At 42.2% G+C, this 26,812-nt stretch overlaps 1 protein-coding gene and 1 pseudogene across 1 annotated transcript; both read right to left on the reverse strand.

The window, feature by feature from the left end:
• Positions 1–1,946: 1,946 nt before the first annotated feature.
• Positions 1,947–2,888, reverse strand: LOC121399778 (annotated as a pseudogene).
• Positions 2,889–9,758: 6,870 nt separating this feature from the next.
• LOC108707620 (odorant receptor 131-2) lies at positions 9,759–10,667 on the reverse strand. The gene has a single exon (XM_018245609.2). It carries the CDS (start codon positions 10,665–10,667, stop codon positions 9,759–9,761), a length of 909 nt encoding a protein of 302 aa, XP_018101098.2.
• Between the last annotated feature and the right edge of the window lie 16,145 nt (positions 10,668–26,812).

The raw sequence follows: 26,812 nt of genomic DNA on the forward strand, positions 1-26,812 counted from the left end.
CTGCCCATGATGTCTCCCGCCCCACAACATCACATGCCCTGCCCCCTGTCCAGACGCCACATTTGGGAAAGGTGCCAACTCTATTTTTTCCCGGTGTCTTGCCCTGGACGCAAAGAGGAAATGGCTTTCGATTTTTGTTTTGTGATTTCCTCTGGATCAACTAGAGGTATTTTTCATTGTACTTGATGGACTTGTGTCTTCAACCTCACATACCATTTAACACTAAACAACAGAAATGACATTGCTCAGCACCATCCTCCCATCTATTCACCCATGAACCCTCCTCAGTATCTTTTGTGTTTCTTCTCCCTGGGACTGAAGAGGAGGTTTCAGAACTTATTGTTTTCTCACATATTACTAACTGTCTACCCTATTCCTTCCATAGGTCTCCTCAATCCAACCCAATTCCATTAAAGCCTCAACCAATGTATTCAGTCTGTCCCTCCCAAACAGAAATGAGCCCTCCTAATTAAATATGCACTCATTACCCCTATACTAAATAAACCCTTGGTGGTTCTCTCCAGTCTCTGTAACCTCTGTCCAATCTTTCTGCTTCCCTCTTTCTTTAAACTACTCAAGCAGATATTATAAATCATACTACCCAGCTTCTTCTCTAATCATGGCTACATCAACCCAATACAATCTGGTTTTCAGTCAGAGCCATAACCTTTCCAGTCACTCCTTTAGTGTCACCTACTAAAGTTAACGGCTTCCATATTGCTCCATCTCCCTCCCCAGCTACGGTCTTGATAATGCCCTCTCATTTACTCCTCATAGCAACCATGCAACTCTGCCTCCCCATACATTGGTCGCAATATCAAAGCAGTTGATATTAGTGATTTGCGAGTCTGCCCAATACCTCGGGAAATGCGGGTCGATCGGAATCAAGCCAACACACACGGTAGGAATTCGGGTCCTGGTAGGTGTGAGCCAAGCTCTTCCTGCTGGCCATCCCTCCTGCAATCTAAGTATGTGCCACGTTCGCTTCCAGTTGCATCTATTTATAGACATGTGCCTGCTCGCCCTGGGGGTGTGGGTACAGGTATGTAAAGAGAAGCAGAGCAGCAGATTAGGGTCGGCTGCTGGTGCACAATTTGTCAACCCGCACATCACTAGTTCACTCCTCTGCTCCACCCTGCATCTCTAAACTTAGCTCCATGTAATCACCAAACCACTGATCTATTCCTCAGTAGCAGTGGACCAAGCTGACCAGCACCCTAGGCATCTGCACCTCTTTTCTGGAATTCCCTTCCACATTCCAACCAGCTCTCTCCCAATCTCCCTTTTTTAAACATCTCACAAAGCACATTTGTTTGTTTAGAGAAGCTTCCCCTGCTCTAGCCTGGCATTCCTTCACTATACACTATATACCACTGGCACCTGCTGCCCACATCTCTCACTGACTCCTCATCTTGCCAATACCCCCTTCTTCTATTAGACTGTAAGCTCAATTGAGCAGGGACCTCTTTATCTCCTGTATCAATCAGTATTTCTATGTAATCATTATATTTGACATGTGTCCTCTTCCACTGAACAGCTCTAGGGATGACGTTGACTCTTTAGAAATAATAATAATGTATTGATATCCTTTTTATGAGCTAAGACCAGGACTTTGGACATCCAATGGGTCTGTTATCCAAAAATTCTGTAAACCCTATGCTGCAGCCAGTCAGGAACAGCAGTCGTACCAGTTGTACCAAAGCCACATAGACTTGAGCGTGAGAGTATTGAGAGTATTGCCTTATTGGCCAGAACCAGGCCCGGATTTGTGGCAAGACCACAAAGGTCCGGGCCTAGGGTGGCAGAATTTACGAGGCGGCATACCGCCCAGCCTCATTATAATTAGTTAGTACTCTGGTCCTAGTACTCTGGACCCGACGCGTCACGATCTGCGCACGCACAGGAAGAGGAATCAGTAGTGAACGGGGGCACGACGAGCCACAACATCAGAAAGTGATGAGAAGCTGCAGCGTTGCAGCTCCACTTAGGCTGGGCAGGCAGGTGAAGTGAAGGAAGGTGGGAACGGTCAAGATTACAATCGAGTTGAATGGGTATCTCTCTGTAATTGATGAGAGCATGACGGTTTTGCTAGCCTTAATGGCAGATAACTTTCCTGAGCCAATATTTATGGCCACCAGCAAAACCTTGATGTAGGTGAAGAGGACGAAGAGTGCAACCAGAGAAAAACTTATGGTGAAGGTAAGAGTTCTGTTCTGGTGTCACCAACAGAACTCCCTGGCTACAGACCATAGGATAGAGTTTCCCAAAGGACGAGCTGATGGTTTGGGATGGTTTGATGGTTTTGAGGTTTGGGATCAGCGTCACCGTCCAGATCACAACTATGGCAACTGTTGCAGTCCTTACAGTACAACATTCTGCATGTCTGAGGGGGGGAAGGAAATGCCCACATAGTGCTTTAGAGACATGACCACCAAGTTGTATGGTGTCACCCTATATGTTGATGTGGCTACAGTATATGTAAAGTAGCAGAATAGTATAGGGAGGTATATCAAGTACCAGGCACACGGAAAGAGAATCAGGTAAATTGTCCAGTCCTGTAATCAGGTAAATTGTGTCATTGACCAACATGTGGGCAAAAAGGAGGTAGGAGTGTTGTCCCTGAGATGAGGAGTCGTGAGGATGATGTGGAGAAGGATGATGATGGAATAGAGGAAACAGCAGATGCAAAAGAGTGTGAGGATCACAATTGAGTCGGTCGATACTGGTTGTGATCGAAATATCATTGACATTGTTGGAGATCCCTCTGGAATTCGACATGGAAGTAGCTCCATGGGGGTTAAAAAAAGAAAAGGGTCAAAACAGAAAAAACACACAGAGGAACATCTGATCTGACCACACTCAGTGGCTGTAGGTTCCCCAACCCATTGAGCAATTGTAGTAATTAATGTGGAAAGGGAGAACAAACTCAGTGGCCATAGGCTCAATCTACCCAGAGAGTATTGTGATGAGCCTATAGTTCATCCACTTTGTTTTGCTTCACTAAATAATTTAACTGAGGGTAATATTGGAACGTTCAAGCAGGACCAGTATAATGACCCTCAGTTACGTGGTTTAGTTTAACGAACATATTGAGCATTTATTTAATTAAAATGCTGCACCTAAAAAGAGTTTAATGTAACTGCGCTTTCCCTTGGTTGCTATTCTGGGTTGCAAAGGTACAAAAGAGAACTTGGTTGTAGTCTCTTTATCGCCTGTTAGTAGAACATTGAATTTTGCTGAATTCTGGCCCAAAACGTCACTCCTAGCCATCCAAGAACATACTTTGGTGCAGGAAATTGAATTCAGACTGGGAAAAATCCTGGTGGGCCACTGACATGGTGGGCACCATCCCGAACCGAATCCTGGATTCTGTGCATCCCTAACAGAGACTGCTCTCTGATTGGACAAGACACAAATGGTTTCACATTAAACCTCCTGTCCAATTGAAGAACAGTATCTGTGCACAGAGAAGCCCTACTGTCCTCATATTGTCCTATTGTCTTCATCTTGTCCTACTGTCTCCGTCTTGTCCTACTGTCTTCACTCTTGCCCTACTGTCTCCTGTCTTGCCCTACTGTCTTCGTCTTGCCCTTCTATCTACTTCTTGCCCTGCTGTCTTCATTTTGTCCTACTGTCTCTGCCTTGTCCTACTGTCTCCATCTTGCCCTACTGTCTTCATCATGTCCTACTGTCTCCATCTTGTCCTACTGTCTCCATCTTGTCCTACTGTCTCCCTCTTGACCTACTGTCTTCATCTTGTCCTACTCTCTCAGTCTTACCCTACATGTGACATCTTCCTTCTTATGTCTCCATCTTGCCCTACTCTCTTTCATCTTGTCCTACTATCTTCCATCTTGCCCTACTCTCTTTCATCTTGTCCTCCTGTCTCCATCTTATCCTACTGTCTCCATCTTGCCCTACTGTCTCTGTCTTGTCCTACTGTCTTTGTCTTGCCCTACTGTCTTTATCTTGTCCTACTGTCTCTATCTTGCCCTACTCTCTTCATTTTGTCCTACTGTATCTGTCTTTTCCTACTGTCTCCATCTTGCCCTACTGTCTCCATCTTACCCTACATGTGATGTCTTCCTCCTAATGTCTCCATCTTGCCCTACTCTCTTTCATCTTTTCCTACTATCTACTATACTTGATCTTGTCCTACTATCTTTTGTCTTGTCCTACTCTCTTTCATTTTGCCCTACTGTCTTCCCTCTTGCCCTACTGTCTTCTGTCTTGCCCTACTGTCTCCATCTTGTCCTACTATCTACTTATTGCCCTGCTGTCTCCATCTTGCCCTGCTGTTTTCCATCTTGCCCTCCTGTCCCCCGTCTTGTCCTACTGCCCCCTTCTTGCCTTGCTGTCTCCATCCTGTTTTACTGTCTCCATCTTGCCCTGCTGTCTCCATCTTGTTCTACTGTCTCCATCTTGCCCTACTGTCTCTTTCCTGTCCTTCTGTCTCCATCTTGTCCTGCTGTCTTCCATCTTGCCCTCCTGTCTTCCATCTTGCCCTGCTGTCTCCATCTTGCCTTTACTGTCTCCATCTTGTTCTACTGTCTCCATCTTGCCCTGCTGTCTCCATCTACATGTCATATCTTCCTCCTAATGTCTCCATCTTGCCCTACTATCTTTCATGTTGTCCTACTATCTTCCATCCTGCCCTGCTCTCTTTCATCTTGTCCTACTAACTTTCGTCTTGCCCTACTCCCTTTCATCTTGTCTTACTATCCTGCATCTTGCCCAACTCTCTTTCATCTTGTCCTACTATCCTCTATCTTGCCCTACTGTCTTCCCTCTTGCCCTACTGTCTCCATCTTGCCCTATTGTCTTCCACCTTGGCTAACTGTCTCCATCTTGTCCTAATGTCTCTGTGTTGTCCTACAGTCTCCGTCTTGCCCTACTGTCTCCGTCTTCTCCTACTATCTACTTCTTGCCCTGCTGTCTCCATCTTGTCCTACTGTCTCCATCTTGCCCTGCTGTCTTCCATCTTGCCCTGCTGTCTTCCATCTTGCCCTGCTGTCTTTCACCTTGCCCTACTGTCTCCATATTTTCCTATGGTCTCCCTCTTGTCCTACTGTCGCCATCTTGCCCTGTTGTCTCCATCTTGTTGTACTGTCTCCATCTTGTCCTGCTGTCTTCCATCTTGCCCTCCTGTCTTCCATCTTGCCCTGCTGTCTCCATCTTGCCTTTACTGTCTCCATCTTGTTCTACTGTCTCCTTCTTGCCTTGCTGTCTCCATCCGCTCATACTGTCTTGATCTTGTCCTGCTGTCTTCCATCTTGTCCTCCTGTCTCCATCTTGTCCAACTGCCTTCCATCTTGCCCTACTGTCTCCATATTTTCCTATGGTCTCCCTCTTGTCCTACTGTCGCCATCTTGCCCTGTTGTCTCCATCTTGTTGTACTGTCTCCATCTTGTCCTGCTGTCTTCCATCTTGCCCTCCTGTCTTCCATCTTGCCCTGCTGTCTCCATCTTGCCTTTACTGTCTCCATCTTGTTCTACTGTCTCTATCTTGCCCTGCTGTCTCCATCTTGCCTTTACTGTCTCCATCTTGTTCTACTGTCTCCATCTTGCCCTGCTGTTTCCATCTTGTTCTACTGTCTCCATCTTGCCCTACTGTCTTCCATCTTGCCCTGCTGTCTCCATTCTTTTTACTGTCTCCATCTTGTTCTACTGTCTCCTTCTTGCCTTGCTGTCTCCATCCTCTCATACTGTCTTAATCTTGTCCTGCTGTCTTCAATCTTGTCCTCCTGTCTCCATCTTGTCCAACTGTCTTCCATCTTGCCCTACTGTCTCCATATTTTCCTATGGTCTCCCTCTTGTCCTACTGTCTCCTTCTCCCCTGCTGTCTCAATCCTGTCCTTCTGTCTCTATCTTGTCCTGCTGTCTTCCATCTTGCCCTCCTGCTTTCATCTTGCCTTTACTGTCTCCATCTTGTTCTACAGTCTCCATCTTGCCCTGCTTTCTCCATCTACATGTGATATCTTCCTCCTAATGTCTCCATCTTGCCCTACTATCTTTCATGTTGTCCTACTATCTTCCATCTTGCCCTGCTCTCTTTCATCTTGTCCTACTATCTTTCATCTTGCCCTACTCCCTTTCATCTTGTCCTACTATCCTCTGTCTTGCCCTACTGTCTTCCCTCTTGCTCTACTGTCTTCCCTCTTGCTCTACTGTCTTCCCTCTTGCTCTACTGTCTTCCCTCTTGCCCTACTGTCTTCTCTCTTGCCCTACCGTCTCCATCTTGCCCTATTGTCTTCCATCTTGGCTAACTGTCTCCATCTTGTCCTACTGTCTCTGTGTTGTCCTACAGTCTCCGTCTTGCCCTACTGTCTCCTTCTTCTCCTATTATCTACTTCTTGCCCTGCTGTCTCCATCTTGTCCTACTGTCTCCATCTTGTCCTACTGTCTCCATCTTGCCCTGCTGTATTTCACCTTGCCCTACTGTCTCTATCTTGTCCTACGGTCTCCTTCTTGCCCTGCTGTCTCCATCCTGTCTTACTGTCTCCATCTTTCCCTGCTGTCTCCATCTTGTTCTACTGTCTCCATTTTGCCCTACTGTCTTCCATCTTGCCCTGCTGTCTCCATTCTTTTTTACTGTCTCCATAGTGTTCTACTATCTACTTCTTGCCTTGCTGTCTCCATCCTCTCATACTATCTTGATCTTGTCCTGCTGTCTTCCATCTTGTACTCCTGTCTCCTTCTTGTCCAACTGTCTTCCATCTTGCCCTACTGTCTCCATATTTTCCTATGGTCTCCCTCTTGTCCTACTGTCTCCATCTTGCCCTGTTGTCTCCATCTTGTTGTACTGTCTCCATCTTGCCCTACTGTCTTCGTCTTCTCCTACTGTCTCAGCTTTCCTGCTGTCTCCTGCTTGCCCTGCTGTCTCCATCATGTCCTACTGTCTCCATCTTACCCTACTGTCTTCCATCTGGCCCTGCTGGCTCCATCTTTTCCTGTGGTCACCCTCTTGCCCTGCTATCTCCATCTTGCCCTCCTGTCTCCATCTTGTCCTACAGTCTTCCATCTTGCCCTGCTCTCTCCATCTTGCCCTGCAGCTTCCATCTTGCCCTGCTGTCTCCATCTTGCCCTGCTGTCTCTATCTTGCCCTGCTGTCTCCATCTTGTCCAACTGTCTCCATCTTGCCCTACTGTCTCAATTCTGTTTTAGTGTCTCCATCTTTTGCTATGGTTTCCCTCTTGCCATATCCTCTCCCTTTCCCTTTTACCATACCTTTCCATCTTACCTTTGGAGAACCTTTCACCATACACTGACACTCTAGGCTAGCATTTATACTCAGCTCAGCAGATCCATTGGGTAAGTGTATATATTACACTCTTGTCCCTCTTTTTCTTTAATAGACTGTGACCTGCCTGCATGTATTTGGGGTGTGGGAGGAAACTGGGGTACCCAGAGAACACACACAGACACAATATACACACTCCGTGTCCTGACCGGGATCAATACCCCAGTGCAGTGAGGTTCCAGGGCTAACTCCTGCAGCACATTGCACAGATTTTAGCTGGAGCTGGAGCACATTTGGCTGGATATTTCAGTCTTGGGAAATATTGTTTATAAGTTAGAGGCTACATCTTCATGGTCTGGGGCCCAGTTCTGGTAACACGCCAGCTGAGCCCTGTACCCACAAAGCTTACACTTTTTTTATAAGCTTAATGTCATGTGATTCCCCTCCTGTACAATGAACGGCACTTCTGACACAATTGGGCAGTTCATTTCCTATAGAGATCATGCCCCCCCTGTTCTGTATGATGGGGCTACCCTGCTTGATGTCACTGTGTATGTTCCATTATGTTCCATTGTTGCTATTGACTCATTAGCACCTCATTTACCCTGGTGCCCCCCAGCTCCTGCCACTGAATTATTTATTTACTCACACGGACCCCAATGCACTGCTGGGGGGGTGGGGTTCTAATAGTCACAGTCACCTCTGGAAAAAAATTGTCATTGCTGTCACTTTGAGTATAAAAGCAGCCAAACTGCAATTTCTTATGTGAATTATCTCAAAGTAACATTTTTCCTGCGGCAATAAAAAACCTCCTGCTGCGATTCCATTCTGGCAAACAGCAAACTCAAGAGCATAAACTGACACTTGGCAATGTAATATGGTCCTGGGACAGTAATTTACTTGGACTTCAGAGATGGATTTGGGTGCATCTCACCCCCCCCATCTACTATTTTGGTTGATATTGGATATTGGAGTCACATGTTGATTCTATGCATTTCAATGGAGGAGATCAGTTAGGTGCAAACATAATAGGTGATGGGTGAGTCATGGCGACTCCCAACAACACTGAAATTATATTCCCACAATAAATGGCTTGGATTTTACATATTTCTTCCATTAACATTTATTGCCCCCCTCTCCATGTGACCTCTCAGCAACAAATTGGTGGCAGGTGCACAAGCAGAAAGACAATTTGTTTATACTTCTGCGGTGGGACCAGTGCATTTGAACCTCAAGTTGTTGCACATCTGAACAATGGAATCTCTCAATAACACACATTTAGAGTGACACCATTAAGTGCTTGAAATTTTATTCTGCATTTACCATAAACATGATATAATCTAGTAATTAGACCCCTTTCCCTGGACATATACATATAACATCCCCAGTGCAGTGCCAAGCATTCGCTGGAGTGGAGTAAAGGCCGAGGCTGTTGGATATGGAGAAATGGAAACACATTGCACAAATGTCATTTCTACCATGTTGGTTGGGCAGATGCCAGGAGAAGACTTACCTGCTGGAACACATAATGCCAACTGTAACATTTGATGGAGGGTAATATTGCAGGACTGATATCTGGCGCAATATCCGGGGCTGTTGGTTCCAGTGAAACCTAAAGACTACAGGGTACAATGACATTCCGTGCTTCCTACTTTTGTAAACAGTTTGGGGAAGGCCCTTTCTTTTTTTAGCACCATAATGCCCCATGCATAGAGCCAGATCTGTACAGAAAGGGTTTTCTGAGATTGAAAGAACCCAACCTGAACACTGCTGAACCCCTGTGGGATGAACTGGAACCTCAACTGTGAACCTGATCCCCAACATCAGTATCAACTTCATTAATGCTCTTGTGGCTGAATGGAAGCAACTCCCAATAACAAAGTTCCAACATCTAGTGGAACCTTCCCAGAAGAGATGGGGCAGTTATAGGACCAAAGGGAGGGACAACCCAATTGAACCCCTGTGGGATAATTTGGAACCCCGACTGTGAGCCTGATCCCCGACATCAGTGCCCGACCTCACTAATGCTCTTGTGTCTGAATGGAAGTAACTTCCAGTAACAAAGTTCCAACATCTAGTGGGACCTTCACAGAAGAGTAGGGGCAGTAATAAGACCAAAGGGAGAAACAAACCAACTGAACCCCTGTGGGATGAATTGGAACCCCGACTGTGAGCCGGATCCCCAACATCACTGCCCAACGTCACTAATGCTCTTGTGACTCCCAGCAACAATGTTTCAACATCTAGTGGAACCTTCTCAGAAGCACTGGGGCCATTATTGCAGCAAAGGGCCACTTCATATTAATCCTTTTGGCTTGGGAATGAGATGTTGAACAGGCAGATGCCCCCAATACATTTGGCCATATAATGTGGAAAATTGCATTGCCTTGTAATGCTCACTAATGCTGGCAGAAAAGCTAAAAGAATACTTTCCCTTTACACATGTCTAACAGTTTAGGTACATTTCTTAAATCTATTCCAGTCATCATATAATTTTCCTCATTTCACTGATTTCCCCTTTAATGCTTTGCAGAATACATCTTTTTGACATATTTTCCCATCACTTTGTCCCGTAAGCCGTAGATAAGAGGACAGAGGAACCTGGGCAGGCAGGTGAAGAGGAGGAAGCTGGCTAAGGGCAGATAAGTAGCATAATTGAATACATTGGCAAACACTATTGATGACAATAGAGAGGTCATGCAGAGGAGGAGCTGGAAGGCATGGAGCATGACGGTTTTGCTTGCCTTTAGTGCAGACAATTTGTCGGAGCTAATGCTTCTGGCAACCATCAAAACCTTGGTGTAGGTGAATAGAATGACGAGGGCCACTAGGGTAAAAGTGAAGATGTCGTTGTAGAACCTGATAGTGTCCTGCTCTGGCCTCACCGTGAGGGCCGATACGCGGCAGACCACAGGTTGGAGCATCCCAATAAAAGGACTAAATGTGATGAAATCAGCAAGGTTTGGAATCAGCCCAAGCGTCCACATCCCTCCAATGGCAGCTACTGCTTTCCTCATAGTGATCAATTCCCCTTGCCTGAGAGGGAAGCAAATAACCAGATAGCGCTCCAAGGACATGACCGCCAGGTTGTACGGAGTCACCCTAAAGGTAACGGTGGCCACTGTGTACACAAGATAGCAGGCGGGCACCGGAATGTATTGTTTGTATATGGAGGCCAGGAAAAGGAAGAGACTTGAGACAAGGTAGACGGTATCATTAATGAGCATGTGGGCAAAGAGCACATAGCGGACGTTGTCCTTGAGATGAGGAGAAGAGAAGAAGATGTGCAGTAAGACTATGATGGTGTAGAGGAAACAACTGAAGCAAATGAGGGTGAGGACCACCAGCCCCGTCTTGACATTGAGCACAGTTTTGTCTTGCGCTAATGCGTCTGTGTCATTATTGTATATCGCCCGAGAATTGCCCATGGCCAAAGGAGGTTTGACAGTCACAGACTTGAAGGAGAAAGAGAGAAGCATTAGTAATGCAGCAGTTGTACTGGAGGATACAATAGGAAACTTCATGAAAGGGTCATTTGTGAGCAACATCTACCCATCATGTTCAAACCACTACAGTCACTACTTCCACTCTTTCTTCTCCACACTGGAAGCCAATGAGATATGAGGACACATGGTGCCTAGCACTGAGAACTTGTTTCCCTTGGCTCCTTATGTGTCTAACCATGAATTAGTAATCTACAGCTCCCAGCACTCCCTAAACAGGACCACCATGAGAAGGGACAGGTGGGAGCCCTGCCAGTGGACCAATCCCAGAGGGGACCTGGACAGATGCAGAGGTTGTCGGTGGGATGGCATTTAGAGCTCTTCGTTTTGCCTCACAAGGAAACTTCGGAAAACTAATCGCATCGGATTGCCATCCCGCCAGCGATTTACATTCTAGCCGGCATGAAGGCAGGGGAAGGCAGTTCGGGGAGATTAGTCGCCCTGAAGAAGAGGAGCTTTGTCGCCGGGCTCTGCCCTTAAGAGGAAGTACTGTATTCTCCCCCATGCAACATTAATGCACCTTATAGAGTTTGTGCAGAACATACTTTTTGCCAATTTTAAGTTTTTTGTTATTTCTGGAGCTAAACAGGAAAATTAAAGCTCCTCCATTTTTGGTCCTTGCGAGGCAGATAATTAGATTCCCAGTGCACAGATACTCCCACTGCATAATGAACTCCTTCTAACAAAATATTCACAACAATAAAGTGAAGGGACAGGGTTGTTAAATGTGAATATAATTATCTAATTATCAATATTCTAATGACTTCAAAAAGACCAAAACATAAAGGAGCTCCAATCTGCCAGTTTGTGCTGTTAAGCGAAGGAAAAACGCTGACAGATTTCTTGTGATTAAAACAACAGGCAGAAATAATGTTCAAACCAATACCCAAGACCTATTCATTGCAAGTTATTTCTCTCATAATAATATCATTGTTTGTCAGTAGGAACCATATTCACTATGGGAGTAACCTCAAACTATAGCAGAAATACCATCTACAATTAAAAATGAAATTTAAAGGGGTGGTTAACCTTTCTGTTAACTTTTAGTGTGTTATAGAATGGCTAATTCTATGCAACTTTTTAATTGGCCTTTATAATTTATTCAATTTATTATAGTTTTTTAATTATTTGCCTTTTTTTTCTAAATCTTTCCAACTTTTTTAAATGGGTCACTGACCCCATCTAAAAACAAATGCTCTGTAAGGCTACAAATGTATTGTTATTGCTACTTTTTATTACTTGTCTTTCTATTCAGGCCTCTTCTATTCATATTACAGTCTCTTATTCAATTCAATGCATGGTTGCTATGGTCATTTGGACCCTAGCAACCAGATGGTTGAGATTACAAACTGGAGAGCTGCTGCATAAAAAGCTAAATAAGTCAAAAACCACAAATAATACAACATGAAAACCAATTGCAAATTGTCTTTGTACACCATTTGAAAAGTTCATTTAAAGGGGAACCATCACTTTAAATTGTGTTTTTTATTTAGATTTTGGGAGAATGTGAATGTGGTTTCGATATTGTGAAACTTTAGCACAAATGTTTTTCCTATATCTGTGACTGTGTTATGTGCTGGGGGCACCGGCCAAATGTTGGATCTTACTGTAGCGGTTGAATTTGCAATGATGTGATTTAAGCCGATTATTTTGAATGTATTATTAGAGAGATTGATATTTAACTATCGTCCAGGGTGAGACTTTTACTCAGGATCAGACTGGGGGGCCCAGGGCCCACTGGGGCTGCTGTCCAGGGACCCCCTTCAGACCCCCTGGTGCGCCAACGTGCTGTCGAGCGTGTGCTCTTGTGTGCATGCGCACTTTGTTTTACGGGCGGTCATGCCAGGAAACAGCCTGAAAATCATAGATCTGGGCCAATGGGGCCCACAAGGGCCTGGGGGCCTCTGGTTTTTTTCCCAGTGTCCCTCCGGCCCAGTCCGACCCTGATTTTACTCCCTGATACTGAATGCAAGTTCCATCCATCCTCTGCAGCTTAGAGGATAAAATGATTTAAATGAATTATAAGTAGATATAACTCTTCTAAGCACATACTCATTAGACAGAGCAGTTTGAGAACCACTTTATTATAAAAAGTAGCCTTTAAAGGAATTGTTCAGTGTAAAAATAAAAACTGGGTAAATAAATAGGCTGAGCAAAATAAAAAATGTTTCTAATATAGTTAGTTAGCCAAAAATGTAACGTATAAAGGCTGGAGTGACTGGATGTCTGGTGACCAGGCAGTAACCAATCAGAGACTTGAGGGGAGGGCACATGGGTCATCTATTTACCCAGTTTTTATTTTCACACTGAACTGTTCCTTTAAGAGTTCATTAATGAATAAATGATGATGATGATGATGATGGTGGTGATTTTTAAATTAGCCTTAACGGTAAAAAGTCGACATTAACTGGATCTAGTACATTAACAACAGGCTCCTTAGAAGGAATATTCTTAATATCAACGAATATATAGAAGGTTAATACGTAGACTTTGCTGAAGTATTTGATACAGTGCCACACAGAAGGTTACTGGTTAAATTAACCATAATTTTAATCTGCGATCCATTAAGGTAAACCCCTTCAAAAATTCCAGAACTATTCAAAAACTTGAGAAGTGGCTCTAATGACAAGTTAAATAAAAGGGGAGAGAGCGGGCAACCTTGTCTTGTACTAAAATACTAAAGGCAAGGATTTCTCCCCTACAGCTACTATTTGTGAGGTGGGAGACGAATAGAGGAACTTTATATTATTAAAAAAGGGGCCTTGAAACCCAAATATCTTCAAACAATCAAATAAATGGACCCAAAGAATGTTGTCAAATGCTTTTTCAGCATCAATTTTGAAAATAGAACATGGAGATTTTTAATTTCTAACATAGGCAATAATTTGGATAAGCTTTCTAATATTTTTAATGCCAGACCTATTTTTAATAAAACCATTTTGTTCAGCTGAAACTAGAGAAGGCAAACTCAAGGACAATCTATCTGCTTAAAGTTTTAATAAAATAAGAAGATTAGTGGGATCCTTATTTTCCTTGGGGATTAATCTTAAATTAGTAATTAAACCAGATGGGAATGAATTGCTCTTACCATGAAACAAAATATTGTTGAATAAATTATACAAGAATGGAGCCATTGTAGAGTTCAAGGACTTATAAAAAGAAGATGGTAAACCATCAGGACCACTTGCTTTTTTATGTTTGAGAGATTTAATTGTGTTAACAACCTTTTCTATAGTAATTATTTTATTTAGGGCCTCAAACTGTGCATCTGAAATCTGTGGGAATGAGGTATTATTAAAGAAGGTGTCTCTCAATTGCCTGTCTGAAACCAAGGGAGAATAAAGAGATTGAAAATAATCCTTAAATAATTCAACCATTCGTATCCCTGAGTTTTATTAATTGAGTTTTCTTGGACTGACATTTAATAATGTTTGACATGAATCTATTAGATTTGTTGTTAAGGTTTTTAAACTTGGCATTCCTAAAAGAGTTTAGACATTTTTCTCTTACTGCTGTCCAAGCTCTTACTTTGGAAAGTGTTTCTTTATATTCAATAACATTCTCAACTACTGGATTATTCTTTCATTTTAAGTATGAGTCAAATAAAGACTTATTCAATTTTAAAAATTCAAAATTAACATTTCTCCTCTTACTACCGCCTTCCATGTTTCCCAGAGAAGAGTTGTATTATTTTGATGACAACTATTCTCTTTCAATTCAATGAAGTTCTTTTTTATCTAATAGAAACGATGGGAATGACCATGGGATGAAACTTTTTATTCTTTGTGAACCAATAATACTGGTTTTATGAATGCTCAATAACACCTTTATTAACTTGGGCCATCCTATCAATAACATTATTTGACACAAACAAGTAGTCAATTCTCGTACCTATATTATGAGGATAGGAGAAAAAAGTTATGTTGTTTTCAGATGGATGGAAAATTCTCCAAGCATCATTTAAACCTGTATTTTTAATAAAATTGCTTAACAACTTAGTTTCCTTTAGAGGAACTAAAGATATTTTGTCCATTTTAAAATGATAAATTTCATTGAAATCCCCTCCAACAATAATATTTCTTTTAGGTATCAACAAAATCTTTTGTGATATCTTAGAAAAAAAAAAACTTCTCTATCTTTGTTGGGGGCATATATTGAAGCAAAATGCCAAAGTTTATCCCTAATCCCTAAAGTTTATCCTTAATTCTCTATATGAACAATGTCAACATTTAAATCTTTCCTAAATAAGATCACAGTCCCATTTTTCTTTTTAACTGCTGCTGAGTAATCCATTTGTCCAACCCGTCTTTTCAAGAGCTTCTTGTTATCAGGTTCATTTAAATGGGATTCCTGTAAAAGCGCTGCATCCGCTTTTTGTTTACCTAAATGCTTCAAAATCTTGTTTCTTTTTGCAAAATGATTAAGGCCATTAATATTCCAGGAAATTACATTAAGGCTGTTTGAATTAAGTGACATCTCCCACTAAAAAAAGTAGTAAAAGCCAAAGAAATTTAAACTTTCTAAATTCTAAGTGCTCCATCTAAGCTATCTCCCTTAAAAGAAAAAAGGAAAGAATCAGGGTATATCTCAACCGCAATTCTATCATAGGATTAATTAACCTAGCAACTTCTGAAGCAATAAGTAGTTAGTCAACATTACAGTCTTCATTAGTTAACATTTGTCTAGGAGTTGGCGAGGATATCTCTCTATTTCCCCTTTCATAGGTCTTGCCATTAAATTTGGAAAAAGAAGGAGAGATTGCACTTTGAGAATAAATATCAAAGGTTATCTTTGCTATGATGATCAAAATAAATAACCGTTTCCCTTTCCTCGACTCACACTCTTTTTTTACTTTTTAGATTTTCTTCTTTTTATTTCCTCCTTTTTTTATGTTTTTATCTTCTTTTTCTTACTTTTCTTCTTCTTCTTCTTCTTTTTTTCTTTATTCTTCATTGACTCCGTTTTTTTCCGAGAGCTGCACAATTCTGCCAAAGTTCATTGCTCAGTTTAATAATGCTTAAACAAAACAGTTTTCAGTCAGACTTTAAAAAAAAAAAAGCTTGAGCCAAAAATATCAATTATTAATAATAGGACTCAAATCCTCTTCACATTAAAAATAACTCTGTAGTTCAGGGCAAATAATATTCAGCTGCTGAACTGTGCTACAACCTAACATCATTAACTGTTGAATTCAACAGGTACCTCAGCAAATGTAAGCAGTAGGGATGGGCGAATTTTTGGCAAAATGAAACGGGTTAAATCTGCCCATCCCTAGGCATTCTCGCCGAAGTAACTAATCAGCTGTTTCACTGACTTTAACCGGCAACTCCACTCCTAGGTACAAACAATAATTATCAGCTGCTCTTTACTACAAGCTAGCCGCCACTCAAAACAGAGACGCCATTTAAAAAACCCGGTCTCTCACAGCATTCACTTTGGAGTTACGATAATCCAAGCCGACTTGGAGAAACTTCCACCATGCTCCTAAACTTTATTTGATGAAGAAAAATCGGTAACCCGAAAATCTTTTGCAGATTCTGAGGGCTTAGTACGGAGATCCCCTACCCTGTCACCACCTCCATGAGGAGCCGAACCGGAAGCCCAATTTTGCCTCTTTATAGGTACCTGGTGAGGCCTCATCTGGAGTATGGGGGCAGTTTTGGACTCCAGTCCTTAAGAGGGATATAAATGAGCTGGAGAGAGTGCAGAGACTAAGTGCAACTAAACTGGTTAGAGGGAGGGAAGAGTTAAATTATGAGGGGAGACTGTCAAGGTTGGGGTTGTTTTCTCTGGAAAAAAGGCGCTTGTGAGGGGACATGATTAGACTTTACAAGTACATTAGAGGACATTATAGACAAATAGCAGGGGACCTTTTTACCCATAAAGTGGATCACCGTACCAGAGGCTTCCCCTTCAGACTAGAAGAAAAGAACTTTCATTTGAAGCAACGTAGGGGGTTCATCACAGTGAGGACAGTGAGGTTGGGGAATGCACTGCCGGGTGCTGATTCAGTTAATGACTATAAGAGGGACTTGGATGATTTCTTGGACAGAGACATAATACAAAGGCTATTGTGATACTAAACTCTATAGTTAGTATAGATATGGGTATATATCATTTATGTGAGTGTAAGGAGGGGTGTGTGTATGGGGCTGGGTTTTCTTTTGGAGGGGTTGGACTTGATGGACTTTGTCTTTTTCAACCCGATTTAACTAACTATGTAACTATATAATCGAAGGATTTGCCTAAGACTTTTCATTTCTCAGCCCTGGTAAAAATAGAACATTCTTTTAGATGAGTGTAAATGATATTCCACCATCAGCAAATCTAATCAGTTTATTGTATTCCCTACCAATAAAGGGGGAATGAGTGATTCATTGGTGGGGAGGAAAGGAAATTTCACCATCAGCATAGGAAGGGGTTCTTTACTGTAAGGGCAGTCAGGTTATGGGATTCCCTACCAAGAGAGGGGGAATGAGTGATTCATTGGTGGGGAGGAAAGGAGATTTCACCATCAGCATAGGAAGGGGTTCTTTACTGTAAGGGCAGTCAGGTTATGGGATTCCCTACCAAGAGAGGGGAATGAGTGATTCATTGGTGGGGAGGAAAGGAGATCTCACCATCAGCATAGGAAGGGGTTCTTTACTGTAAGGGCAGTCAGGTTATGGGATTCCCTACCAAGAGAGGGGGAATGAGCCAGACTGCTATGAATAACAAAAAAGGGGCTATTCATTTTGTGCAGACATGTGACTGTGGAAGGGTATTAGTCTAGTGCTGGGGGTATAAAAGCTGAAGGAGTAACTGTATTACCCAAATGGAGAAGCTCAGATTAATTGCCCTGATGTAACTGTAATGTCTGGCTGAATGTATGAAACCTGTGAAACAATGTAGCAGGTAAGAATGGGATATACACGCACTTACCCTGAATCTGGCTCTTGGGTTACGCAGGTTAATGCACCATGTGGCAGTTGGAAATATTTATATTGCTTCTAACTCCCTGTAGCCTCCATCACTATTAACCCTGTCTATGGAGAAGGAGTCTCTAAGGCAACAAGCCTCAGCCTTGCAGTCACTCATGGGGTTAAATGAATATCCTCTCTCTATTCCTGAGGAATCAATCATAAGGCTCTGAGCACCTTCCACATCTGCCATTTTATTTAAGGGGCACCCAGAGACTCTCACCGGGAGTTGTACACACAAGCGCCCCTATGATTTCAAGTAATAATTCTAATGAACAGAATTGTCTCATTAACAGCCCGGCCTGCACACATTGTATGGGATGAGCTTTATTCCCTTTGCTTGAATTCAGTAACACATTTTCTTTTATATGCAGTGAACCCCAGCATTAAATGGCTCTGTGACCCCAGCATTAAATAGCACTGTGACCCCAGCATTAAATAGCTCTGTGACCCCAGCATTAAATAGAACTGTGACCCCAGCATTAAATAGTACTGTGACCCCAGCATTAAATAGCACTGTGACCCCAGCATTAAATAGCTCTGTGACCCCAGCATTAAATAGCATGGTGACCCCAGCATTAAATAGCTCTGTGACCCCAGCATTAAATAGCACTGTGACCCCAGCATTAAATAGCGCTGTGACCCCAGCATTAAATAGCTCTGTGACCCCAGCATTAAATAGCATGGTGACCCCAGCATTAAATAGCACTGTGACCCCAGCATTAAATAGCTCTGTGACCCCAGCATTAAATAGCACTGTGACCCCAGCATTAAATAGCACTGTGACCCCAGCATTAAATAACACTGTGACCCCAGCATTAAATAGCTCTGTGACCCCAGCATTAAATAGCACTGTGACCCCAGCATTAAATAGCACTGTGACCCCAGCATTAAATAGCACTGTGACCCCAGCATTAAATAGCACTGTGACCCCAGCATTAAATAGCACTGTGACCCCAGCATTAAATAGCACTGTGACCCCAGCATTAAATAGCTCTGTGACCCCAGCATTAAATAGCACTGTGACCCCAGCATTAAATAACACTGTGACCCCAGCATTAAATAGCTCTGTGACCCCAGCATTAAATAGCACTGTGACCCCAGCATTAAATAACACTGTGACCCCAGCATTAAATAGCTCTGTGACTCCAGCATTAAATAGCACTGTGACCCCAGCATTAAATAGCACTGTGACCCCAGCATTAAATAGCATGGTGACCCCAGCATTGAATAACACTGTGACCCCAGCATTAAATAGCACTGTGACCCCAGCATTAAATAGCTCTGTGACCCCAGCATTAAATAGCACTGTGACCCCAGCATTAAATAGCACTGTGACCCCAGTATTAAATAGCACTGTGACCCCAGCATTAAATAGCACTGTGACCCCAGCATTAAATAGCTCTGTGACCCCAGTATTAAATAGCACTGTGACCCCAGCATTAAATAGCACTCTGACCCCAGCATTAAATAGCTCTGTGACCCCAGCATTAAATAGCACTGTGACCCCAGCATTAAATAGCACTGTGACCCCAGCATTAAATAGCACTGTGACCCCAGCATTAAATAGCTCTGTGATGTTGATATGTTTCTACCTCTATGACCTCGTACGTAAAGCAAAACCACGAAATAGTGCAAGTTCAAAATACAATGAGGTAGTTTATTGTGTCCAAAATACAAGACAATAGGTTTTGCCTGGGGAAGTAGTCGTGTGTCACCTGGGTGGTACCCGAATGCTTTCCAAGGATACTCCCATATAACATAAGTTTATATACCCATTTTGATGTCATAGATGGTGGTGATAACAAATGTGAGTATGCCAATACCATACATAGTCTGACTCCTCCTTGTACAATTAATGTCTAAATGATTTACTTAGTCTTACATGTTAGCAAAGGAATGTGGTAACATACTGTGCCTAGCTCCAACGGTCCACAGCCTCGCAATCAGCTATGGCTAACCAAGGCCATTGTGATATTTCAAGTAATTCGAGCAGCACGTCTGCAGGAGGGGGCCACACCAGACAGACTGGCATTATGCTAACACTCTGGAATTTAAGTAACAGAGTGATGATCTTTTGTTTGTATGGCCTAGTATAAGCTATATGATTGACCATTGTCCACAGTAGACCATATGTCCTTGTAGTCCATCCTGCCTTAGGCCTTATAGCGTTATGGCGTCGTAGAGGGCGGGGGTGACAAATATCAACCCTCTGACACTAGCCATTCGTCCGTCATAGGAATTGGACCGTTCCCGATATTTTTATATTTACATTACCTCTCTTGAAACATTAAATATGTTTCATATTAGTAATTGCAGGCACAGGGAGAGTGCTGAGAGGACCCCCAGGAACAAAGGAGGTCTATTATAAATGGGACAGTGGTGTATGCTGTTGTGAGTTATAGTTCAACTGTTGTGGCAGCACCAATACAGAAGTGCAGCTGAAAAGCTGAAATTAATGAAAACAAAGAAAACAGGAAGCTAGGGGGCTAGAGGTATTTCCTGTTTTTGAGGAACTAACTTGGCTAGGAACCGCTGGAACTGCACAATGAAGCAAGAGCTGTCTGAATATAACATGTAGCCTAAGATTTAAGCAAATGTATGATTATAGTGAACTTAGGTTTCAAAATAAAGCAAAATAAAGCATTACAGAGAGATAATAAAAGGAAATCATTGCATAGAGATAATGAGACATAGTAATAATCATCCTGAGTAAGATAATACTGATATTGTAAAATAATACTGAGTACATTAAGGTTAAAATTCAAGTTAGATTCAAAAATACCATGAAATAAAGATAAAAATGAAAATAAAAGTCAAAAATGAAAATATTAAAATTTTTAAGTTTTTTTTTTTTTTTTTTTTTTTTTTTTTAAGATAAAAGTTAAAAAATGTTAAAAAATGTAAATAAAAGTTAAAAATGTAAAAATGTAAAAATGAAAATTAGTAAAAATGAAAAATACTAAAATGAAGCTAAAAATGCTAAGATCCCACTTTTTTTTTTTTTTTTTTTTTGGTCAAACCTCCCCTATAAGGCTGAGAAAAGTTATATCTTATAAATGTAAATCAAAGTAGAGCAGAAGCTGGGGAGGAGGTACAGCGGCTTATGGCACATATCATTACTTTAACAACAAGATACAGGCCAAGAGCCAAAGCTAAAATAACTAGGATGGGTTTAAAGAAACTTCCAAGGAAATCATTTAACCATCCACCAATATTACCTAACCATGTAAAGGGATTAAAACCATTTTTTGAAATATCCCTGGCTTGTTTTTGCAATTCGAAAACCTTGGCCATATGAGATTCAACCAGCGATTTAGAGTCATTAATGTAGGTGCAACATTCTTCTCCTACTAAAACACAGACTCCACCTTGTTCTGCTAACAAGAAATCTAGGGCCATTCTATTCTGAAGGGCTACTTTACGAATCTGAGCTAGTTCTACATTAATTGCAAGGACCGATATTACAGTGTTGTTAATCATGCGGTCAAGAAGGGAAGCATATTCATTAAGGCGAGCCATCATTTCTATTCCCCAACCTGTCCAGGCAGGGAAGAAAGCCCAAGCCTTATCTTTATCATTAAACAGTTCCCTTTTCTGTATCTTAAGGTTTAAAACAGCGGATGAGTGTGTATCAATAAGTGAGGTAGCAGATAATTCTGTTCTAGTTCTAACAGCTGGGATTACATTTCCTATAGTACATCTACCTTCGGCTCCCATGGGCAACCATGCATAGGCTTTCTTACCACAGATGTAATAAGTCCCTGAAGGAAGCACCATGGGGCGGTGAAAACCCTGATTTCTAATCTGAAGTGTTAAAAATTTTATGTTATAGTGAGCAGGACCATCTATATAATCTAAATCCCATTCTAAACTCTTATTGGCCCAAGAAAGGCAGGGCTCAATAGTAGAAGATACTTTTGTTTCATCAACACAATGTGCATATGTGGTGGCTGCTTCATAATGTGTGGGGACCTGAGTAATATTTAAATCGGTTGAGTTACATGTAGTTTCTCCTATAAGGATTTTAGGAATCCTTATTTGTTTACCATTAATGGTCACCCGTGTTTTCCTACTAAAAACAGTGAAACATACTGAAGGATGTCGTACTATTCCTGCCAAAATAAGAGCTGGGGGTGCTTTCATTATTTCATCACCTTTACCAGAAATTTCCCTATATTTAGACAATTCTGGATCAAGAGTTGAAAAGTCCATCACATATCTGTCTTCAAAATCAGTCCATGTAAAGGGGACCCCAAGGATAGGGGTACCGAGGCTGTGAGTAGGAATATGTGAGCAAACCCAACAGTCAGTCTTATTTTCAATCATGGCAGCAGTACTGTGCAGTTTTAAAAGTTCATTGTCAGCCCATAATGCTGTTATGGGGGTGGAGAGGAAGTAGGAAACACAGAAGGACAAGGCAAGCAGTCTCGAAGATGAATCCATGTCCCGTGGTTTTCAAGTAATACGGCAGTGGGGGAGAGCTGTTGTATTTTAAAAGGACCGGAATATATAGGTTGGTCCCAACGGCTACGAGTAAAATTTCTCTTGTAGACTAGATCTCCGACCTGAAAAAGAAAAGAAGGAGTGACAACAACAGGTGCCTTGGAAATATTCACTTCAGACATTTGATGTGCTAACTGGAGGCACCGTATGAGATTGTATGGGCTGTCAGCATTGGGAAGTGGACGTGTACTGATTGTGTAGATAAGAGACATACGTCTACCGGTAGTGATTTCGAATGGGGTAAGTCCACAACGCCTAATAGGATGGTTGCGGAGTATGAACAATGCAGCTGGGAGACATTCCAGCCACGAGCCATTTGTGGCAGCTGTCAATTTTCTGAGTTGTGTCTTTAAGAGACCATTAGCTCTTTCCACAATGCCATTGGAGGTTGGTTTGTACACAGACACGTACCTCCACTTGATATCAGTACAATTTGCAAATGTCTCACAGAGTTGATTTTTGAAATGGCTTCCATTATCCGAAACAATAGATTTAGGAATCCCATGTCTGGGAAAGATTTCATTGTATAGATTATCAAATACAACCAGAGCTGTTTCCTTCCTACATGGAAAAGCTTCTAACCATTGAGAGTATGGGTCAATCATGACCAAAAGATACCTGTATCCTTTGCAAGGAGTTACCATGTCCGTGAAATCGATATGCCATTCTCTGAAGGGGCCAGCAGGCCTTGGAATCGCTCCAGGAGGAATCCTTGGAGTTTGATGACTGGTGTTGGTAAAACAAACATTACAAGTATTGACCACAGCTTTACAAATATCTTTTAAATCTGGGCACCAGTACATTTCCCTTATAGTATTGATCAAGTCATTTGTTGGCATATGTGACCCGTAGTGTAACTGGTGGGCCAATAGGTGGCACTCACCTATGGGTAATGCTGGTACACCTGAAGGGTGCATCCAAATATATGGAGGCTCATTATTGTGATAGTAATGAGAGCACTCATTAGCCACCCATTTGTCTGTTTCTGCACTAGTGGCACTTTCTTGCATTACTCTGATGGGTGCAAAAGGGTTAGAAGTGGAAAGATATTTCTTAGCTCGTGTTTGTACAAAAATGGTTAGTGGGTTTGTGGTTTGTTTTGCTAGTTCGTCAACTATCTGATTGCCGTATGCGACAATATCTGTGACATTATGTTGGTGTGCTTTTACCCATTCACAGGATGTTTTTAAACCTTTGTTGTGTCTTTCCTGTAGTACTTCCATTATAGCAAGAATCGTGTCATGATGTTGTAGTGGAGTTCCTTTTCCTGTAACAAAACCTCTCTTGTGCCATTTAGATACATTTGTATGTATGGTGGTAGTGACGTAAGCTGAGTCTGTATACAGAACTCCGTTTTTGTCATTCATGAGCCGGAAACCTTCTAAGGCGGCGGCTATCTCTGCTAATTGGGCTGATGTATCTGGTGGTAATGCATATTGTTTTTTCTGTATAATTTCTTTGGTGTCAGGATCTATCTGACACACGGCAAAGCCCGTATGTGTTTCTGTCTGTGAACCGTCAGAGAAAATTACAACATGTGACGGTGGTAAATCTGTTACTGGGACAATACCCATAAAGGGACGTTCCTCTGGAATTTCCTCAGAGGTACAATCATGGTTCTCAGCCGAGAACAACAATAAATCTTTAAGATTATTGAAAGGATTAGTTGGAGGCATTCCTTTGAAAGAAATGTGACTTCGTAGGAGCACAGCCGTGCATTGTCCTACGCGTGCAGGCACAAAGTGTAATGTATTACTTTTGAGTAGTGCTGGCACGTCATGTGAGGTGTATATGATAACACTGGGAACAATTACATGTGAATAGAGTTTTTCTACAGATGCTGCACAAGCGCATATGTTACGTTCACAAGAAGTGAAAGCTTGTTCTATGGGTGTAAAAATTCCTGAAAAGTGTCCTATAATACATCCCTCTTGTTGGGTGGCTACTGCCGCCCAACAGATTGCGTTTGCAAAAACGTACATGTAGATAGGCTCACAGCTGTTCGGCAAATGGAGTTGTGGGGCCTGCAAAATATCAGACATTAGACATTCAAGAGCAGTAGAGTCAGATTGAGACAGAGAGACAGAAGCATAACCAGGAGGGTTGCCTTTGAGGTATTTTCTGAAAGGAAGTATGCGAGAACTGTAAGCAGGAATCCATAAGCGACAGAAGTTAAACAAACCCAAAACACTGCGTAATTCTTTGACTGAGGTAGGTAAATGCATACGTTGGACATCAGTGAGCACCTGGGGGCCCATGAGTTTGGCTCCCTTGCTGAGTGTCATGCCTAGAAAAGTAACTGAGGTTTGACAAAATTGCAGCTTTGAACGATTGACCTTGTAACCACATGTATGCAAATGCAGAAGTAAGGCACAAGTGTAGTGTTGGCACAGTTCAGCAGTGTCTGCAGAAAGCAGAAGGTCGTCAACATACTGTATTAGAAAAACAGAAGTAGGTAAAAGGTCAGTGAAAGTTTGCAGATCAGTCGCGAGTACGCGGCTGAAGATCGAGGGACTGTCAGCTCCGCCCATTACGAGGCGGGTCCACTGGTAACGGTTATTGTTGTAGGTGAATGCAAAAAGTGGTCTGGATTGTTGAGATAAAGGAATGCAATAAAATGCTTGGGATAAATCCAAAACTGAATTATATTCCTTTAAGGGGTTGTCTTGTAAGAGAGTGGCAGGGTTGGCAACAACGGGGAACTCTGCTGCGACTACTTCATTTAACTTCCGTAAGTCATGGACTATACGGTAGGAGCCATTTGGCTTCTGTACTGGGTACAAAGGAGTGTTATAAGGAGAGTCGCTTGGTTCAATTATGCCGTGTTGCAAAAGTAGGTTAATTTCATCTGCCACACCCTGAATGGACTGGGCTTTAAGTGGGTACTGTGGTACCTTGGGGCCATCACACCCTGGACGTAAATTAATTTGCACCTCTTCAACTGAAACGGCCTTACCAAAAGGTGACTCGGGTGTGGCCCAGACTGCTTTAGGTATATCTTCAAATGGATCAACTAAATCTGCAGGAGAAGGGACAGTAGTTGCAAACAATATGGTTGGACATGAGACAGCAAAATCAAGAATGATGTTAGCTTTGGTTAACAGGTCTCTGCCTAGCAAATTGACAGGACATGCAGGTGCATAGACAAAAGCATGTAGACAAGTGATATTCCCAATTGTCACTGGAACTGCAGAGGTTAATTGGTTTAGCTGAGGCTTACCATCAAATCCTGTAGTGGAGACTGTTTGGGAAGAAAGGGTTAAACCAGCAGGAAGTAGAGAGAGAACAGATACTGTAGCACCTGAGTCAAGCAAAAAACATGTAGGCATTTCTGCTATAGAAACAGTGAGAAAAGGTTCTTCAGTGGACATGGGAACCCGTAAAAGCATAGACAGTCATTGAGATTGGTTCCTGGGTGGAGACCAATTAGGAAAAGATTGAACATTGGAATTGTTGCGAGATTGAAAGTTAGATTGAAAGTTAGGAGAGTTATACTGATTGCCAAATCGTTTTGGACTACGGCATACACGGGCATAATGTCCTGGCTTGTGACAGTTAAAACAGACACCCTTGGGTGTGTTATTAGCTTTAAAAGCACCAGATGTCCCTCTATTAGGGTTGTTAAATTGACCACCGGACTGAACATTTGCAAAAAAGGTAGGAAAATCTTTTAAAAATTCCCTAAAAGAATAGGACTCAGTGGTGGGTGTTGGTTCTGGTGTTTGTTCTGCGGGCTTGCTTTCGGGCTTGATTTCTCCCTCTTGGAGTTCCTTAATTTGCAAGGACATGAGTTTATGCTGGGTGTTTTTGAAATCCTTCTCTGCCTTTTTACTATCTTCCTCATAGATTTTATGGTAGTGAAGGATATGAGTATAAATCTCCTTCCATGTTTTGGCATCTAAGCCGACTATAGCATCTAATTTTTTCTGTAAGGCGGCTGGGAAACCTTTACGGAGGGCCTGATAAACAAGTGGCACTACATTTGGTTCGTAAGGATCCATTCCTGTTTCTTGTGCCCATTGATCTAAGAATTCTGAAATGTGTTTAGTTATGTCTGCACTTTCAGGGAGAGAAGTATTCATTAGTTTCCCGAAATCCTTGTGAGTGGGATAACAAACTCTGAGAGCTGCAAAAATTCTAGGTCTGTAAGGGTTAAATTCAGCTCCGTCATGAGAATCTGAGGACAGAACAATATGAGGAAAGACCTGCCCTCGTTCCATATGGACTGTGCTGAGCGTCCAAGAATTTGAGCTAGTAATGCTTTTAGATCGCCTAAGCATAGAGACATGCCGGCAGTTTAGTCTTTCAAATTTAGATATCCAGGGGTCTGCCCCCCTTAACAGAGGCGGCAGAGCCCTGATTATCCCTTCCACATCGGCAAAGTTCCAAGGGACATATTTAAGTCCTTTGGTAGTATGCATAAGAGGATACATCTGTTTGGGTGAGGGTGAGACAATGTTAGCAAGTGCTCTCAGATTTTCATATTTCTCCCAAATGCTAAGACCATTAATCATGTATTGTCTATCCCAATTTGGATCTCCCATGCTCCTCGGATACAGAGGCGTGCTGTATTCAAGTTACGGGTGTCCAGAGCTCCCTCTCCTA

The sequence above is a fragment of the Xenopus laevis genome, chromosome 2L, assembly GCF_017654675.1.
Source record: "Xenopus laevis strain J_2021 chromosome 2L, Xenopus_laevis_v10.1, whole genome shotgun sequence".
In the NCBI taxonomy this organism is placed as follows: Eukaryota; Metazoa; Chordata; class Amphibia; order Anura; family Pipidae; genus Xenopus; species Xenopus laevis.

What these genes read in the sequence shown, in the direction of transcription:
- LOC108707620 (XM_018245609.2), bottom strand. Translation starts at nt 10,667, where the DNA reads ATGGGCAATTCTCGGGCGATATACAATAATGACACAGACGCATTAGCG.